General features: G+C 45.8%; 1 protein-coding gene and 1 pseudogene across 1 annotated transcript; both read left to right on the top strand.

Annotated features, from left to right (window-relative positions):
* Nucleotides 1-2,327: 2,327 nt before the first annotated feature.
* On the top strand, nucleotides 2,328-6,073 carry LOC138092210 (RWD domain-containing protein 4 pseudogene; annotated as a pseudogene).
* Nucleotides 6,074-8,380: 2,307 nt separating this feature from the next.
* Nucleotides 8,381-19,282, top strand: KCNE3 (potassium voltage-gated channel subfamily E regulatory subunit 3). The gene is made up of 2 exons (XM_068988104.1): nucleotides 8,381-8,440; nucleotides 18,946-19,282. Exons 1-2 carry the CDS (start codon nucleotides 8,433-8,435, stop codon nucleotides 19,280-19,282), a joined length of 345 nt encoding a protein of 114 aa, XP_068844205.1. The 5' UTR covers nucleotides 8,381-8,432.
* Nucleotides 19,283-19,534: the final 252 nt, after the last annotated feature.

The raw sequence follows: 19,534 nt of genomic DNA, 5'->3' as shown, positions 1-19,534 counted from the left end.
CGTTCAGAGGAGAGAGGTCTGGCCAAGAGGCTGAAAGAGCATCAGCTTCTCTCAGGTTCTATCCCTTCCTGGAAGCTTTCCCTGATAACATAATTCTGAGTGATCTTTCTCTTCATTACTTTTATTCATTCATTTATCAACAAGTTCTCAGTAAGGTCTGCTCTGTGCAGACTCCGTGTTAGCTTAGTGCCCTTAAGGAGCTTATATTCTAGGTGTGGAGCCAACAAATAAAGTAGGCAGTTAAAAGTACTGTGTTCAAGGGAAGTGCAGGGGGCTGTAGGAGAATGGCCTTCTGCATCAGCCAGGTCCGGCAGGAAGCAGGTGGCCTTCTCCCGTCAATAATTTGAGGAGGTCCTATTCAAATAGGTGGGCAGGGAGTAGGGAAACCACAAGGTGTTGTGAAGTACCCTGGATCTTGAAACATTTGGATATCACTACCACCCAAGGCCTGAAGGGAAGCAGGAATGAGGTGGTAACAGAAATTTAGAGAAGAAAAGAGTACTGAGATAGGACTGACTGACAGGAGCTGTGACCTTCACTTGAGGGATGCAGCAAGAACAGTAGACATACATATCCCATCACTTCATGCCAAATAGATGGGAAAAAAGTGGAAACAGTGATAGACTTTATTTTCTGGGGCTCCAAAGTCACTGTAGTCAGTGACTGTAGCCATAAAATTAAGACGCTTGCTCCTTGAAAGAAAAGCTATGACAAACCTAGACAGCATGTTAAATTAAAGGAGAGACACCACTTTGCCAACAGAGGTCTGTATAGTCAAAGCTGTAGTTTTTCCAGTAGTCATATATGGATGTGAGAGCTCGACAATAAAGAAGGCTGAGTGCCAATGAATTGATGCATTTCAAATTGTGGTGTTGGAGAAGACTCTTGAGAGTCTCTTAAACTGTCAGGAGATCAAACCAGTCAATCCTAAAGGAAATTAACCCTGAATATTCATTGGAAGGACCAATGCTAAAGCTGAAGGTCCAGTATTTTGGCCACCTGATACAAAAAGCTGACTCACTGAAAAAGACCCTGATCCTGGGACAGATTGAGGACAGAAGGAGAGGAGGATGACAGAGGATAAGATGGTTGGATGGCATCACCAAGTCTATAGACATGAGTTTTAGCAGATTCCAGGAGACAGTGAAGGACAGGGGAGCCTGGTGTGCTGCAATCCATGGGGTTGCAAAGCACTGGACATGACTTAGTGACTGAACAACCACAACATACATATAAATATATATGTGTGTGTGTGTATGTGTATATATATATATAAATTTTTTATTTAAAAAATTTTTATTTTTGACCACATTCAGGATCTGTTACCCAACCAAGGATCAAACCTGTGCCCCCTGCAGTGGAAGCATGGAATCTTAACCACTGGACCATCAGGAAAATCCCTATTTTTTAAAGTTAAGTGTTGATAGATTAAATGATGTTAGATGTTATTGGAAAGCAAGGCAGGGAAAGGCTTTGGGGAGGGCAGGAAAAGGAAGGGATTAGAATTTGTAAATAGATGGTCAGGGAAGGCCTCACTAAGAAGTGGCATTTAAACAAAGACTTGAAGGAGGTGTATCTCGAGATGAGTCTTCAGTTGGCCCACTCCACTCCCTCACCCTCCCTGTTTCAAGGTCCAGGCCTTGTCCCCAACCTCTCTAAATTAGAGAGTTCCCTGAAGGTCCTTCTCAGGTTTGTCCAGAATAGGAGTTCTGTTTTGTTCTTCCTTTTCTTATCTAATAATAATGGAAGCTGCCATTTATTAAGTATGGGCATCATACTCTTATCATGTTACACATCCGGTCATCTAAGCCTCATAGTAAGACTGAAAGTCACAGATGGGGAGATAAGGCAGTCTAGCCTACTTTCCCTTGACTCTTTGGCCAGCTGTCTTCCCTGACAGGGTTCCTGCCCCATCCTCACTCCAAAGGAAGTGGAAGATAGACCTAAAGTTTTTGAAGAACTGAAAAAAGGAACAAAGCATGTACTTAATGTCTCCATTGGGCACAAGGACCAAAGTGTCCTTAGAAGGCAGTATTTGTTAAAATGTGAGAACATCCTAACAATCAGAGCTTCAGATCCCTTGGAGGCAATGAGCTCCTAGTCACTAGAGGTGTGCAAGAGAAGCTGATCAATCTGTTGTCAAAAATGAAGTCTAGCTCATTCCCCAGCCATCAGTTTCACATGCTCCAAAGGCTGAGGGCCTGTGCGTGACTCTCCTCTGCCCTGTGAAGGGTGTGTGCCTCCTGCAGCTAAGAGCCTTGGAGCCACTGCCCTCATTTTCTCTTGTTGTCTTGAATGTAGTCCAAGGGAGGTACCCTGCAACCAGCATGTTGAGTGCCAGCAAAGACCAGGAAATGGAATTGGAGGCACCATGTGCTATATACGAAGGAGATGAAAAGTTTCCAGGAATTAAGTCCAGTTTCATTTCATTATAGGATAGTAGAAAATGGTGACCCCAAAGCCTTTTTTATAGAAGTTTCTTGGACAAAACAAATCCTCAAACACCTCCAATCATGTCTATGAACGCATCTTTTAACACCATATCATCAGGTATAAGGCAGAACTTATCAGCCAAGTTACAGGAAGCAGTGAAAGTTAATCTCAAGATGGCCATGTTGCTTGAATACACCAAGGATAATAAAGAGCAGTTTATGGAGAATCACCATCCCCATTAATTCTACCACATCCAAAAGCAATAACATCTTGGCTGAAAATCCTAACACATCCCATCAAGTGAGAAAAAAAAGATAAAGAAAACAACTGTCAAAAGCCCAGAGGGAACCACATCCAATCTCTTGGGATAAACTATAATGGAAAAGAATATAAAAAAGAATGTACATATGTGCATAACTGAGTCACTTTGCTATACAGCTGAAATTAGTACAACATTGTAAATCAAGTATATCTCAATTTTAAAAAAATAGTGACTAAAAAACAGAAGATCAGAAACATAAATTAACAGATAAAACAAACCATAAAGGAGAACTTCCTCAAGGATGGAATTGGATTGATATAGGAAGAAAAGTTATGACCAACCTAGATAGCATATTAAAAAGCAGAAACATTACTTTACCAACAAAGGTCTGTCTAGTCAAAGGTATGGTTTTCCCAGTAGTCATGTATGGATGTGAGAGTTGGACTATAAAGAAAGCTGAGCGCTAAAAAATTGATGTTTTTGAACTGTGATGCTGGAGAAGACTCTTGAGAGTCCCTTGGACAGCAAGGAGATTCAACCAGTCCATCCAAAGGGAAATCAGTCCTGAATATTCATTGGAAGGGATGTTGAAGCTGAAACTCTCAATACTTTGGCCACCTGAGGGGAAGAACTGACCCCTTGGAAAAGACCCTTATGCTGGGAAAGATTGAAGGCGGGAGGAGAAGGGGACGATAGAGGATGAGATGGTTGGATGGCATCACCGACTCAATGGACATGAGTTTGAGTAAACTCTGGGAGTTTGTGATGGATAGGGAGGCCGGGTGTGCTGCAGTTCATGGAGTCGCAAAGAGCTGAACACGACTGAGTAACTGAAATGAACTGAACTGAGTCAAACAAAACTGGCTCTACAGATGATGAATGGCACTTGGAATTTGAGACATGGGAAGAGTATCCTTTAAAAAATAAACTGTGTTCAAAATCTTTTATTACTCTTTTTTAGGACTGAAGTGGCTTTTTATAAAACAGATTTCGTTGGTCCATTTCTTACATTAAAAATATTTTAAGCTGAAAGTCATGAGGATATCTGGTTGTATTAAATTATTTTCACAAACTTGCCTTAATAAAAGGTAAAAATGTTACTGATTGATATACTTTATGAAGCCATTTGAGCTTTTTAAATGACAAATATAGGGAATAATAATCATTGTTAACTTATGTGATCTTAGTCTAGTGGATGTAATTTTTTCTAGAGAAATATAAAGCTGTTTTCAAACTCTCACTCCAGTGGAACAGAATAATGAGTGAACAATTAGCCCACAGCGTGATGCATACTAATAGGCTCCTCATCTTACAGGGGAGCCTGGTGGGCTGCTGTCTATGGGGTCGCACAGAGTTGGACACAACTGAAGTGACTGAGCAGCAGCAGCATCTTAATAAAGTCTTCATCACTTCTTTCTCTTAATTACTGAAGCATAAATTGCTTCAGCGAAACGTAAATACTAGTATTTGTACTTTATACATAATATTCTTTGTAGTTCCTTTTTCATTTCAAGGGCAAACTGCTTCTTTATAATAAATGAATAACTTTATATTGATACTTTTCTCTTGGTATGGGTCACAATGTTCAATTATGAGAGCTTTCCATGGAATTTTGAACAGGAGAATATAAAAACAAATCTGCCAAATGCATCAGAAAGTATTTGAATGGAAGTGCTGGTTCCTATTTAAAATATTTCTCTTTGCTGCAGATAGATGGGGGTAAAAGATGCCTTATATCTAATTTTTGCATTATTAGAGACCACGGTCTTAAGAAATTCCTATTTATCTGTTGTATATTTTTAGTTGTTTGGTAACTGAGGTCTTCTAAATTTTTTAACACAAAACCACATTTGCAGTCTTGCTTCTTTTCAAGTATCCAAATGTATTCTCAGGGATTTCCCTGGTGGTCCAGTGGTTCAGAATCCACCTGTCAAGGCAGGGGAAGTGGGTCTGATCCCCGGTCTGGGAAGATTCCCACATACCTCCGAGCAACAAAGCCCATTCACATATCTACAGGGCCCACACAAGGCAACTACTGAAGCCCAGGCGCCTAGAGTCCATGCTCTGCAACAAGAGTTCAGTTCAGTTCAGCTCAGTTCAGTCGCTCAGTCGTGTCCGACTCTTTGCAACCTCGTGAACTGCAGCACGCCAGGCCTCCCTGTCCATGACCAACACCTAGAGTCCACCCAAACCCACGTCCATTGAGTCAGTGATGCCATCCAACCATCTCATCCTCTGTCGTGCCCTTCTCCTCCTGCCCTCAATCTTTCCCAGCATCAGGGTCTTTTCAAATGAGTCAGCTCTTCGCATCAGGTGGCTAAAATATTGGAGTTTCAGCTTCAACATCATTCCTTCCAATGTAGCCACCACCGTGAGAAGCCCTCACACCGCAACTAGAGAAAGCCTGTGCACATCAACAAGACCCAGTGCAGCCAAAATAAATAAACAAATACATTAAAAGTTTTAAAGAACCAAAAGAAAAAAACAAATGTATTTCTTAGTACCTTTGTCAGAGAAGGCAATGGCACCCCACTCCAGTACTCTTGCCTGGAAAATCCCATGGACAGAGGAGCCTGGTAGGCTGCAGTCCATGGGGTCGCTAAGAGTCGAACACAACTGAGTGCCTTCACTTTCACTTTTCACTTCCATGCGTTGGAGAAGGAAATGGCAACCCACTCCAGTATTCTTGCCTGGAGAATCCCAGGGCAGGGGAGCCTGGTGGGCTGCTGTCTATGGGGTTGCACAGAGTCGGACACGACTGAAGTGACTTAGCAGCAGCAATAGCAGTACCTTTGTAATAACAGACACAGAAGTCTCTCAAATGCTGAACTGTAGTATATACTTACTTAAAAAAAAATCATTCATAGGGGAAACTATTGGTGTAGTTTTACCAGGAAGTTTTTAATATATATGTGTGATTCACAGGGATTCTGTATGTGCTCCCCAGCTAAAAAAAACACATAGGACTACTGCGGTGGTATCTGGGAGAGTTGCTTGTTGGTTCATCAAGTCACAGCTGTGCAGCTTGGGTCTGAGTTTTTAAAGAATAGCTATTATTAAAAAGTTTCCTTAGCAAAAGAGCAATTGAGCTGTGTCCATGAATTTTACTGGGCTAATGTTGGCATCAGTTAAATCGTTTGAATTATGAAGTATAATTACAATAAAGAAGATCAGCTTCATGTTTGAAAACTGAGTCACATTTCTTAAATTAGTATGATAGAAACATTAAAATTCAGGACCATTGGGATATTTTGATTTGTTTGCGGTGTTTTTTTTTTCTTATTAAAGAAATTGAAACTAATACATTTGCTAGTGGAAGAAAATGGTTTGTTTTGCTTTGAAGATTCTGAAATTGTTCAGGCTTATTATGGCTCATAGATTACAAAAAATAATGCTAGTGAAATGCAAATCTACTATTTTTACTCATTTTTTTTTACATGAAATGTACAAGTTTCAGCAGGGTGGTGATGGTGGCAGTGGTGCCTCTTTACTGTCTTATGTAAAACAGTTGAACAATCTCATCAATAGTGCCATCATCTATTTAACACTCCCAGTACATTTTCTAAGTTTGTTTAATTAAAATTGTATGAAATGACACAATTAACAAGCAATAAAATCTCTATTACATACACACAGATACACACAACACAACTTAACACATACACACAGATACAAAGAAATGTAGGGAATTCTTCAATTCAGTTCAGTTCAGTCACTCAGTCATGTCTGACTCTTTACAACCCCATCGACTATAGCACGCCAGGCTTCCCTGTCCATCACCAGCTCCCAGAGCTTCCTCAGACTCATGTCCATCGTATCAGTAATGCCATCCAACCATCTTATCCTCTGTCATTCCCCTCCTCCTCCTCCTGCCTTCAATCTTTCCCAGTGTCAGGGTCTTTTCCAATCAGGGGGCCAAAGTATTAGAGTTTCAGCTTCAGCATCAGTCCTTCCAATGAATATTTTGGGGGAATTCTTGGGTAAGAGATTTGACTAGATAACTCAGTCCTTTCAACTTAGGTTCTATTACTAAATGATTCTAGAACTCTAACATGGTATGAGTCTAAGGCTGTGACTCCAAATTTTTATTAGGACAAGAAACAGTCCCTATTTTCAGAGAACTCACAACCTAGTAGATGAGGAAGACAAATAGTTACTTTTGATAACTGTAATAAATAGTCCTATAGATTAGATGCAAGGCCTTGGCAGGATGTGGGAAGGAAGGCTTACTGAGGCAGGGCTTGTTTCCTCAAGGCTGGTCTCAAGAACCATTTACATCACAATCTTTCCGGAAGCTTTCTTTAAAAAAAAAAGAACAACAACTAATTTCTGGGCTCTATTCCAGATCTCCTGAATCAGAAACTCTGAAGTGGAACCCAAAAGTCTACTTCACTTAAAATAAGGGCTGAGGGGATTCTTAAGTAGACTGAAATCTGAGACTGCCTGCTAAGGGATTTCTCTGAGAGATGATATACAGTCTGAGAAAAAGAAGTAGCTGGGTCAAAATATGAAACTACAGAAGTCACACAGAAGTACAGTGTTTTGATGAAGATTTTGTACAATTTTGTACAACATTCCCTCCATGGGATAGGCCTTTTTTGAATGATAGCACTTCTTAGATAAAATCTGAGGTTCTGTGATTGAGGGTATATGCTTCAGATGTCCCAGGACAGAGTTTTCTTTGCACAGGAGTCAGAGCTGACCTCAGTTTGTTAATAACTATTCCAAGGCCGTAGGCTGGCAAAGAGGTCCCTGATGCGGACTTCCCATAGAGTCCCTGAGAGTCTGCTCCCTGCCACCGTCTGCTCCATTGCCAGGCCTCCTGGCCCTCATTTCCCAATTGTCCCTGGCGTCTTTTTTTCTTTGGAACCTGCAGTGTCTGCAGTAAGGAAGCAACAGCTTGAGTGAGGGCCTGATGGCCAGAAAGCACAGTGTGCGGGATAGGGAGCAGTGAGATGTGTCTGGACACCAGTTGTCTGCGTGTGTGAGGGACTGCTGAGACTTGGAGGAGACAGTGGTTAAAGGGAGAGAGTGAGCTAGTGGATTTTGAGTCTGAGCTATTCCAGCAACTTCCTTGGTGAGCCTGGGACAGTCCCCTTTCCCAAACTGGGCCCTTTACCCAAACTGTATCCTGTCTGGAAAAGAGGGTTTGTGTTAAAATCAGATGATTCTCCAGTGACCATCTGGGTTTAGCATTTTGGATTCTAAGATTTCGAATCCTAACCATCGTCCTGTGAAGAATGCATGCAAGAATTGTACCCATTTTACTGCGAGGAAGCCGCGGCTCAGTGAGGAGCAGTGACTTGTCCACCACCACACAATCACGGAGAAGTAAAGTCGGATTCCACCAGCACCCGGCTCTCTGCCTTCTCAGACCCGGCAAGCCGTCGTGAAGCAAGAAAACAGTCGGTCTCTGGTCCAGGAAGCAGGCGCTGCAGGGGACGGAAGGGTCGGAACCCATAGAGCTGTGGGGCCAAGCAGCTGGGCGGAGGTGCCCAAAGCCAGCTCGGGGAGGAGAAGTGGGTGGGTTAGGGGCCGGGCGGGGCCGGGGGTGGGGACGCCCGGGGGGAGGGAAAAGAGCTCACAGAGCGGGTCGGAGCGCTAAGCAGAGGGGGCGCAGGCAGTGCTGGGCGCGGACTGCGAGCCGAGAGGCTGGCGGAGCGCCTTGGGGCGCAGTGAGGGCACCCGCGAGCCCAGGGCGAAGAGTCCAACAGACTGCGCTCTGGGAGCCTTACAGATGGGCAGGTAAGACGCACTCGGAAGGCCGAGCTGGAGCCGGGGATAGAAATCAGCGATCCGACCGTCTCCCTGGAGGCCGGCGACCCGACCTTGGGGGCAGCTCGGGTACAGACCCCTCCTCTCCAGGAACCCAGCCACAGGAATCCCGGGGCGCACGTGGCGAGGCTGGGCCCCTGGCACGCCTTGGCCGGAAATCGGGGGGTTTGGATCGGCACTCACAGGCCCGGGAGGGCGGCACCGAAGCTCCTTCTACATCCACAGATGTGCGAGGGAGCACCTGCGGCTCAGCCGCGAGCGCACACGCGCGTCTTCTCGCTGGCGGGAGCCGCTTGCTCTGCGAGTGGACTTGCCAGTTCGCCACTTCGTTGTGTTTCTCGTCCTAGGCGCCCCAGTCCCGGGAAAAGCCTTGGGGCCCCTTTAGCCATATTCCAGCGCTAATAACTTAGATCTAGGCTGGGGGTCAGGAGACTTGCGCTCTAGTTTACAGCTTGTGTAAAGCTGTGCCAATCGCCCACCTACCTGCTCTGTGCCTTGTGCCTTCTCCTCTTGGGTTACCACCTGTAAGATGAGCCTCCCTGTCCTGCTGCCCATGTACTCCGCATGGCCTGTGGGGAAGGGGGACCGGACCCGAGAGTCTCTGCTGTAGAAAGTACAGGAGTTCAGTCCCTTTTGTGAGGGCTCATGGAGCAGCATCTCCTCCTATCCCCTCTTCCCACTTATCAACAGTTTGCCTATGGGGAAACAGGTCCAGAGAGGAGATGGCTTGCGCAGGGTCACAGACAGAAGTAGAACTCAATTCTCCTCACTCCTATCTCAGGGCTGGCTCTACTTCAACAAGTTGCTGTTGTTCAGTCACTAAGTCATGTCCAACTCTTTTGCAACCTCCTGGACTGGAGCCTGCCAGGCTCCTCTGTCTGTGGGATTTTCCAGGCAAGAATACTGGAGTGAAGAATACCCCATATCCTTCTCCAGGGGAATCTTCCCTAACCAGGGATTGAACCTGTGTCTCCTGCAGTACCAGGCAGACTCTTCACCACTGAGTCACCAGGGAAGCCCCTTCAGCCACAAGAGTGCATTGAAGATGTGTTAGCTGCTCCTTATCTTCTGGTATCCAACCAGTTGTTGGCTCTAAGTCGGGGAGAGCCATACTGGAGGCAAGGAAACTGCTTTCAGATTTTCTTGATTCCTTGAGATGATAGCAAACAAACTTCTTCATTCCTTTCTCAGTCCACGCTTTGCAAAGCACATTTCTACCTATAAATTCAATAGGTGAATGCTCCAAATTACAACTAAGAGGGTAGCAAGACAAGAAAGCCCATCTTACTGATGGGGAGAATGAGGTCCAGAGTGAAGAAATGACTTAACCAAGACACATGGCTAGACACACCTACAAAACAGGACAGGTCTCTTGACTCCAGTTCCATTGTGTTCTCTATCACCAGCAGGACTACAGAATAGTACCCCTAAATGGAGAGAGATTACAGGGCTGATCAGAAAGGATGAGAAACAAGAAAGATACTCTTTATTTCTGAAAGAGGTAAGTGTATCTGAGAATCAAGAATAATAAAGAACCTCCTGGCTTCCTCTGAGGCTAAGAGAAGGAAGGGAGGGGAGAGGAGACATAGAGTTGGCTGTTCTTGGTAAAACTGGGAGGCAGGGTAGGGGAGGTAGATAGGGAAACAGAAAAGAAAACAAAGTGACCAGCTGCCCAGTAATTCTCTCTAATGTTTGTATGATATGTTGCAATTTCTTTTTTTCTTGTTTTCTAAATATTTATTTATTTGACTGTACCAGGTCTTAGTTGCAGCAAGTGGGAACTCTTAGTTTCAACATGTGGGATTTAGTTCCCCTATCAGGTATCCATCTGGGGCCATCTGCATTGAAAGTGTTTAGTCTTAGCCACTGGACCACCAGGGAAGTCCTTGCAATTTCTAAAACACTTTTCCCCCACGGTCTCTCTCCAAATTGTGATGTGAGGCAAGTTGGGGGGTGGATAATTATCCCCATCTCATAGATGAGATCCAGAGGAAATAAATGCAGTGCTCAAGGTCACACAGCCGAGCAGAGAGCCGAGATTGGAACCATGAAAGGCGCACTTGAAAGGCAAGATTAGAGGCTGGGAGACTGGGATTTGGACTGTGTGTGTGCAGCAGGTGGGTGTGTGTAGCCACACCCTGGGTAGGTACACAGGGAAGAGGGTTGCAAAGCCACTGCTGGTGTTCCAGGCCAAGAATGTTTGCCCTTTGGATTGAATGGGGTTCAGGTGCAGGGAAATCTGTGCTTCTAAAGGCGGCTTAGAATGCCTCCTCCCCGACCTCACTTCCCCACCTGACCAAGATAGTGTCTTTTCTTTGAGCTTTCCCTTCCCATGACCAAAAGGAATCTATTTCGGCCTGCCCTTGAAGTTGCTTTGTAAGTGCTTTCATGAATGTGTATTTGTGTGTGCAGGAGGGACTAGTCTAATAAGAAGAGGTATTTATCCATGTGTTCTTGAGTGCCTACTATAAAGAAACGTATGAGGCACAGGTCCCTCCCCTCACCCCTCCCAGCTCACAGTTTAGCATACACATCTATATCTATTTATATTTCTACAGATATACACCCCCAATATCAGTATAGCATAGTGCTCTAATAGGATTTTATGCAAAGCCCTTCAGGAACAGACAAGAGGAAGAGACTTAACTGGCTAGGAAGTGGAGAAGAGGATGTCTCAGGAGAGGGTCTACCCAGGTGACATTGGAGTGGGTCTTGAAGGATATGTGGAAGTTTGCCAGGCAGATAAAAAGAGGATGGGCATTTCTGCCTTAGCAAACAGCATGGGCAAAAGCAAGAGGGGGCAAAATGCAAGGAATGTTTGGAGAATGGCCTGTAGCTCAGTATCATGGGGCATGGGCAATGGGGAGAGCTGCAGTGAGATGAGGCTGGAGGCAGGGTCATATCTAAAGGAGCTTGAATGATAATCAACAGAAGTTAGACTATCTTATAGAGAACAGAGAACTTACAGTGAAAAGATACGGAGATAACTGTTTTTCGTCCCAGTTCCCAGGCTATGAGACCTTGAACAAGTGACTTCCTCTTGGCGGTGAGGGGTGGGCGGGGAAAGTGTATGGTTTTTCCCACTGGTTGAATGAGGAGGTTACACCAATGACATGATTGTTAAGATCCCTTCCAGCTCAGATTCTATTTCTTTGTCTCCGTCTAACTGTATGTTAAGCTTCCTTTCACACCAGCCCATGGTGGTGATAAGACCACCAGGCGGGCCAGAGGCAAAATTTGCAGTCCCAGGAGTTATCTTTGGATTCCGTACCTGCTTTATGTGACCGCTTTCCCGTGCCTTTCTACCACACTTCCAAGCACTTCCAATAGCTAAAACAGAGCAGTAGGGAAACCAAAAGAACCAATAGTGGAGTTTTACTTTTCCCCAGAGAAACCTGAAAGAAAACCTCACTAAAATACCCAGTTTATCCTTCAGGTCACAGCTTTATGCCTCCACTCCCAAGAAACAGGTCAGGCAAACTGAAGTCAAGAACACGTTGGGTGAATCTGTTAATGTGCAGGGAAGAGTAGCACCAGGGTGTGGAGGAAGAGGGTGCACTTGGTTTGTATGCGGGGGCAGAAGTACATCTGGAGCAGAAAGGACCGTGGGAGACAAGACTGTAAAGGAAAGTGAAGTGTTAGTCACTCAGTCATGTATGACTCTTTGTGACCTCATGGACTGTAGCCCACCAGGCTCCTCTGTCCATGGAATTCTCCAGGCAAGAATAGTGGAGTGGGTAGTTGTTCCCTTCTCCAGGGGATCTTTCCAACCCAGGGATCAAACCTTGGTCTCTTCCACTGCAGACAGATTCTTTACCATCTGAGCCACCAGGGAAGGTTAACTCCTCCCGAAGTCACCAACTTCTGCTTTTATTGGATCCTCAGTTATGACTGGTGAGAGGGACTTCTCTTGTGGTTCAAGAGAAACCAAGAGCTTGGTCCACAGAGAACCAAGCTGTCCCTTTAAGATCTCTCTGCCTCTCCTGAAGCCACAGGATGCCCTTGCACACAGGCCCTCCCTCCCACCTCAACCCAGCTTCTAAAGACATGCATCTATGGCTCTTTTGCGCCCTCCATCAGAACCACAAATATCCACAAATATCTCTTGTGGTTAAGACTCCATGCTTTAATGTAAGGGGTGCAGGTTCTATCCCTGGTAGGGTCACTAAGATCCCACATGCCAGGTGGTATGGCCAAAAAGAAAACATTTGTGAGAGTCTATAGTGCAGGAAAAAGCAGCAGTGGTGGACTTACAGGAGAGGATGCCCAAGGACACGAGGAGCCTGTGTTTGGTGGGAAATACAGCTCAGATGCCAGAAGACATTGCCATTTGTAGTGGAAAGAGCACCTAAACAGCACCCTAAAGACATGGGTTCTCATCTGAGCTCTGTCATTTACCAACCATGTCATTTTGGACGAGTCACTTCCCCTGTCTGACCTTTAGTTTTCTCAGCTACAAAATGCAAGTACTGATTGAGAATCTAGATTCTAAATGGTCTTTAAAATCTCTTTTCAGTCACTGTTCATCTTCCTTCCTGATTATCTCCTGTTTCAAGTCAAGGACTTTCAGGGCAGGAGCTCTGTCTCCCCAGTCTGAACAGCTTCATAATCAGTTATTATCTTGAAGAGGGAAGCCAAGGAGCTCAGAAGAAGAACAGAATTCCCCGTGTTGCCATTGCCAATCCCTGCCTTGGGACCCGGAGGCAGGTCATAGAGAACCAAGCTGTCCCTTTAAGAGCTCTCTGCCTCTCCTGAAGCCACAAGATGCCCTTGCGCACAAGCCCTCCCTCCCACCTCAACCCAGCTTCTGCTGCTAAGTTGCTTCAGTCATGTCCGACTTTGTGTGACCCCATAGACAGCAGCCCACCAGGCTCCCCTGTCCCTGGGATTCTCCAGGCAAGAAAATTGGAGTGGGTTGCCATTTCCTTCTCCAATGCATGAAAGTGAAAAGTGAAAGTGAAGTTGCTCAGTCGTGTCTGACTCTTAGCGACCCCATGGACTGCAGCCTACCAAGATCCTCCGTCCATGGGATTTTCTAGGCAAGAGTACTGGAGTGGGGTGCCATTGTCTTCAACTCAACTTCTAAAGACATGCGACTATGGCTCTTTTGCGCCCTCCATCAGAACCACAAATATCCAACCAGTGTGTCCAGAGAGGAGCTGGAAGAAAGTCTGAGGAATGAATGGTTTTGTGAACCTTTACTTTCCTCATTGAACCCTACCTCAGAGCCCACCCTGTCCTCCATGCTTTCGCCCTAACCCCACTTTCTAACACAGAGTCTGTCTCTCCCAGGCTAGATCTCACTGGCAGGTGAGCTATAAAGAGGAAAAATGAACAAGTCAACAGATTTGGCCTTCAGTTTATCTGGAATATTAAATGTAACAGTCCTGGGACTCTGAAGCGTCTTAACCTTGGAGGAAAAAGTCTGCAGTCTTCTCTGTCTTGTCATCCGTGGGACTCTAGAGAGCCCCCCAGATCCTCTCCCACCAGCCTACCCAGTCTCCAAATCTCACAGTGTGCTTTTATGGTGTCTTCATGGGATGTTAGATCGGGACCTTCCAGGATCACACAGTAAAACCCCTTCATTTGACAGATACACGCAGGAGCTGGGGCCCAGAAAAGGGAAGTCACATACCCAAAGTCACACAAGTAGCAACTGAATCAAGACAGCTCTTTGGTTTTCATTTCTTTCACTGTAAAATGAGGGAGGTTAGACTAGATGGACTCTGAAGCCCCTGCCAGCCTCTGCTCTGCACAAATAAAACCACCACCACATCTGTGGCGTGTCTAGTGCCATGCACTCCCTCATTTTCTTCTTTAATTTTCACAACAAAGCTATGCTACAGCGTTGATGTCATGCCTGTGTTTATACCCAGTCTATCCAAATAGGCGGATTGGTAACATGGTTTTTTCCTATGTAAAACAGCAACCCAATTCTGGCTGCCATTCTGCCACTCACCTCATTTCCTTGGGTCTCAGGTCCTTTCAGCCTTTTAGAGACTCGTAATGAGATGTCAGTACTAGGGGAAAGGGAATGTTGTAATTTTATTTACTTGTTAGACTGCATCAGGTCTTCGTGTGGCACTAGGGGTCTCCATGGAGCACAATTGCATGGAGCACAGTTTCTCTTTCATTGCAGCGCATGGACTCTCTAGTTGAGGCACACAGGCTCAGTTGTCGCATCAAGTGGGCTTAGTTGCTCTGAGGCATGTGGGATCTTAGTTCCCCAACCAGGGATTGAACCCACATCCCTTGCATTGCAGGGTGGATTCTTAAACACTGGACCAGTGTTTCTTAAACCCAAAAGGGGATGTTTTAGACTGCACTGTTAGCTGATCCCTGAGCAGCAGCTCATGTGTTGAACTGAGGTTTCTCATGAAGTCACCCAGTTGAGACATTGTGAACCTGGTGTTGGGGGACAGCAATCAGGGGTCCCTTGGTCATGGCACAGTTCCCTTAACTACAACCCTAGGCTGGCCTGATCCCGCTGCTGCAGGAAGGGGAGGGGAAGTGGGAGGGAGTGATCACCCACAGTAAAGTTATTGCACAATTCTTGGGGCTTGGCCTTAGGCGATCCACTGTGGTTCTGAGGGGTTTTTTCCTGTGTGTCTGGTTCCTTCCTTTTCTGTCCCCCAGCTGCCCCCGCCCCCAGATCTGGGCCTTCCCAGCTTCCAAAGTCCATGTGTTGCAGAAAAGGGGACCCCTTCCAGGGCCGTCCGAAACTGGACTCTTGTCTAACACTCGGAAATGAATTGTCTGAGGAGATACATCTGCTGACAAAGCAAGAGATTTTATTGGGAAAGGGCACCCGGGTGGAGAGCAGAAGTGTAAGGGAACCCAGGAGAACAGCTCTGTCATGTGGCTTGCAGTCTCGGCTTATGGTGATGGGACTAGTTTCCGGGTTGTCTTTAGCCAATCATTCTGACTCAGAGTCCTTCCAGGTGGTGCACACCTTGTTCAGCCAATGTGGATACCAGAGAGGATTCTGGGAGGTGGTCAGACATGCGGTGTCTCCTTTGGACTTTTCCCGAACTCTTCCTGTTGGTGGAGGCTTATTAGTTCCATGTTGGTTACCAGGATCTCCTATCCTAAAACAACTCATGCAAATAGTTACTATGGCGCCTGGCCAGGGTGGGCGGTTCTAGTCAGTGTGCTTCCCCTAACACATGCTGAGACCTCAGATGTGTCCAGGGACATCCTGAAGAGGCTGCAGAGCTAAGGAGCCTTGGGGCACCCACAGGGAGATTCCTGGAGCTGACGCGGAGCCAGTGAATTTGCCTGCTGTTCCATGAGCCTTCCCGGGGGAGGTGGCCCTCCACCTGCCCTGTCCGTTCAAGCACCCTGACAAGGATATCTAAGAGAAGTGGTGACACTATCTGCCCTGGGAAGGAAACCTGGGCCACTGGAAACAGAGAGACTGCATTTTCATCGTGCATCCTGCTTCCGTTTTTCATTGTGTATATGTATTTACTTCACAAAAACAACAAGTAGATTTTCATTTTAATGAAAGCCGTGGTCTTTTTTTTAAATTAAAATGTGTTTTAAAACTCCTCTTCACCATAATAAATGTATATGCTCAAGCAAGCCTGAAGAGGGGGCAGAGCAGAGATAATAATCTTCTTCTTTCTAATTAACAAGATTTTTAATGTGTTTTTTAAAAAAAAGCAATGTAAATGTTATCATCTCAACCATTTTTAATAGCACATCTCAGTAGTGTTCATTGTTATGAAACAGACCTCTAGATCTTTTTCATCTTGCAAAACTGAAACTCTACCCATTTCCTGGTGATAATCCTGGTGATAATCTTTTTTGATAGATGAGGAAACTGAAGCGCAAACAGGGCAAGAAACTTACTTTACTCAAAGTGAGTTCTTCTAGCATTTATGCTATCTGTCTGTTGTCTGCCTGTAAAACTATCTGAGGCCCCTTCTTCCTGCAACCATTACACTAGCCATCCCCTCCCTCAAGTGCCCCTCACATCTTCCATCTGTCCCTGCCCCCACCTTGTCATCCCCTCCAGCTCAGCTCATGTCTCAGCATCTTAAACCTAGACTATTTCACCTGTCACATGGCTCCCTGCCTCCATTCTTGCCCCTTTCACTCCACACTCCACATGGCAGCCAGAGAGTCCTTTCCAAGTACAGATCTGATCATTTAACCCCACCTTTAAAATGTCATTCTGTGGTTCTTCTCCACCTACATGATAAAGTTCCAACTCTGCAGTCTGGTACTCCAGGCCCTCCCTGATCTGGTTTGGACCAGCATCTCCACCCCACATCTTATCCTTCCAGACATATGATACTCTTTTTGCTACTTTTCATTCTTCAAAACATGCTTTCTTGTTATGCCTCTATCCATCTGTTTCCTCCCCTTGCCTCCTCTACTTCCAAAAGATTCTTCAAGGTCCAGGTCAAATTCTTCCATTGCTGTGAACACTTTCCAAGCACCGATCAGAATATATCCCTTCTTGCTTTAAGCCCCAGTACCTCCTACGTTGTCTCCTACATTAAGAACTGGCGATGTGCCCTGTGTGTAGGGACTGGTCTCCTGGAACTCCCAGGATGAGCCTCCCAAGAGTGAGCCCCATTAGTGATGACTGGCCAGATGATTCATTGGGCCATTTGTTTCCTTGTGCTGCTCCTGCTTCCCATTAGCCCATATGAGGAAACACGAAGGCACAAATTTCTTGCCTGGTAAGTGGGATAGTACATGAGAACTTATGCCTCCCGGATCTTAACTCTTCCCCTCCTCCATCCAGACAAGGTTGTCCAAGTTCTAGATGGCAGAGGGCCCCAAACGCCTTGCACAAAATGTGAGCCAGCCCTGGGTTATTGCTGTATTACTTAGATTCTTCCCCCCAACATCTACATTCATAGCATTATTCATGAATATTTATTATGAACATAACTAACTGTCAACTTTTCTGGGGAAAAGACCTTATGGTTAATAGTCAAGTGTGTTAACTTTGGTTGACAGCACTACCTTAGAAAAAAGAGTTGGAACCAATGTTCAGTGAACACTGAGTGCTTGGCCCGTGAAAAATCCAAAGTGGCCATTTTTACTGGAGACCACCAAGGGAAGGAGAGCTAAGGTAGTCCTCTCACTGTGGGAGAGAGCATAGCCTTGCTGACCAGGAGCATGTGGCTGCTGATAACCCTTATCGGTAACAAGAGGACAGCCTCACATTGCCTCATATGTAAGTGCTGGGGCAAAGGGAAGGCTGTGATGATAAAGCTTGTGGATTGTGGTGGGAGTGCACAAAGGCTTCCTGAAAGAAGTGAGTGTGGAGCCTAGTTTAAAAGGAATGACATGTGTTTTATCAGAGACTAGGATGCAAGGTTGTCTTTGGCAGTTTTTCTATGCCATAGACTAAGGATATCTGAGCCAAGTACACACACAGTGATGTTGTTTTGGAAGGCAGAGTAGAGGAGGTGGCCAGGGTCTTTTTTCTCTGAGGTAGGTAAAACCCCAAACCAGACTGAGTGCTCCTTTCACTCCACTCCCCTCAGGCCCAGTGCCTGCAATGGTTTCAGCCCCTCCCTGCTTCCCCAGCCACCTGTTTTCCGACAGAATTTCCTCTTAATAGCTATGAATACCTAGAGTGGGACCTAGGATACTTTAGTGGTCAAAAGACCCAGTGTCTGCTTCTCGAGGCAGGGGGAAACCAAAGCCATCCCCAGACATCTTCTACATGGTGTCTGTGAAACATAGAAAAGAACTGAGCCGTGGTAGAGTTCTGAGGCCTGTCTTCTCACTGTGCTACATGATCCTGCCCATAGCTGGCGTGGAGGCTGCAGGAGCTCTGAGCTAGTCATCAAAGAGCAGGGCTCTGTCTCGGCTCTACCACCAATATTCTCTGTGATCATGGACAAGCCACCCGGTCTCTCTGGGCCTCAGATTCCCTATGTGTAAAATGGAAAGAATTATAGCATTAAATAATTCCTAAGGTCCTTCTAGCCTAAAGCTCAGTGACTTATAGAGTCCCCAGAAGAGGATAGATCAGCATGGTTATAGTGCTTAAGGAAGACTTCCTTCCACAGGCATTTATTGAGCACCTACTGAGTGCCGTCATGAGTGCTTATATATAGCAGTGAATAAAACAGACATAGCGGGATTTCCCTGGTGGTCCAGTGACTAAGAGTCCATGCTCCCAATACAAGCGGTGTGGGTTCAGTCTAGGGAACTAGATCCCACAAGCTGCAAGTATGAGTTCACATGCCACAGCTAAAGATCCCACATGCCACAATAAAGGCCCAGCAGAATCAAATAAATAATATTTTTTAAAACAACAACAAAAAACCAAAACAGACATAGTCCCTAACTTCCTCGGGCTTGCAGTGTAGTGGAGAAGGTAGGTAAACAAGTAGTTACAATAAACTGTGAGGCTGGGATTTTAGCTGGGGTCTGAAGAAATGGTAGGGTCATTCAAGCTTTAAGTAACAGAAACCATCTTCTCTCTTTTCTGTCACTGCCAGGACATCCTCCAATTCTTCCTCCACCTTCCCTGTTGCTATGGAGACCACCAGTGGGGCTGAGACCTGGCATGAGAGCCTGCACGCTGTGCTGAAGGCTTTAAATGCCACTCTTCACAGCAACTTGCTCTGCCGGCCGGGTCCAGACAACCTGACTGAGGAGAAGCGGGCCAGCCTGCCTGGCCGCAATGATAACTCCTACATGTACATCCTCTTCGTCATGTTCCTCTTTGCTGCCACTGTGGGCAGTCTCATCCTCGGATACACCCGCTCTCGCAAAGTGGACAAGCGCAGCGACCCCTATCACGTGTACATCAAGAACCGTGTGTCTATGCTCTGATGCTAAGAGGCCGGGAATGCCAGAAGATCAAGACACCTGAGGCTTATCTTCTGGGGCCTCCAGGACTCAGCTATGGGCCATATCCAGCCTCTGTGTCCTTATCTGTAAGATTAACAAGAAACAGTGCTAAGGGAGGTCATTGTCGGGGTGGGAAGAGAAGATCTGATGGACCTGGGCCTTGTGGATAAGGATTTTTTCCAGCAAAGATAGACTTTCTAGCCTGTGGGAGCCGTATGAACAAATATGTAGACA

This window comes from Capricornis sumatraensis, chromosome 16 (genome assembly GCF_032405125.1).
Source record: "Capricornis sumatraensis isolate serow.1 chromosome 16, serow.2, whole genome shotgun sequence".
NCBI lineage: Eukaryota > Metazoa > Chordata > Mammalia > Artiodactyla > Bovidae > Capricornis > Capricornis sumatraensis.
The sequence above is the reverse complement of the archived record's forward strand: the minus strand, read 5'-3'. Positions and strand labels throughout refer to the sequence as shown.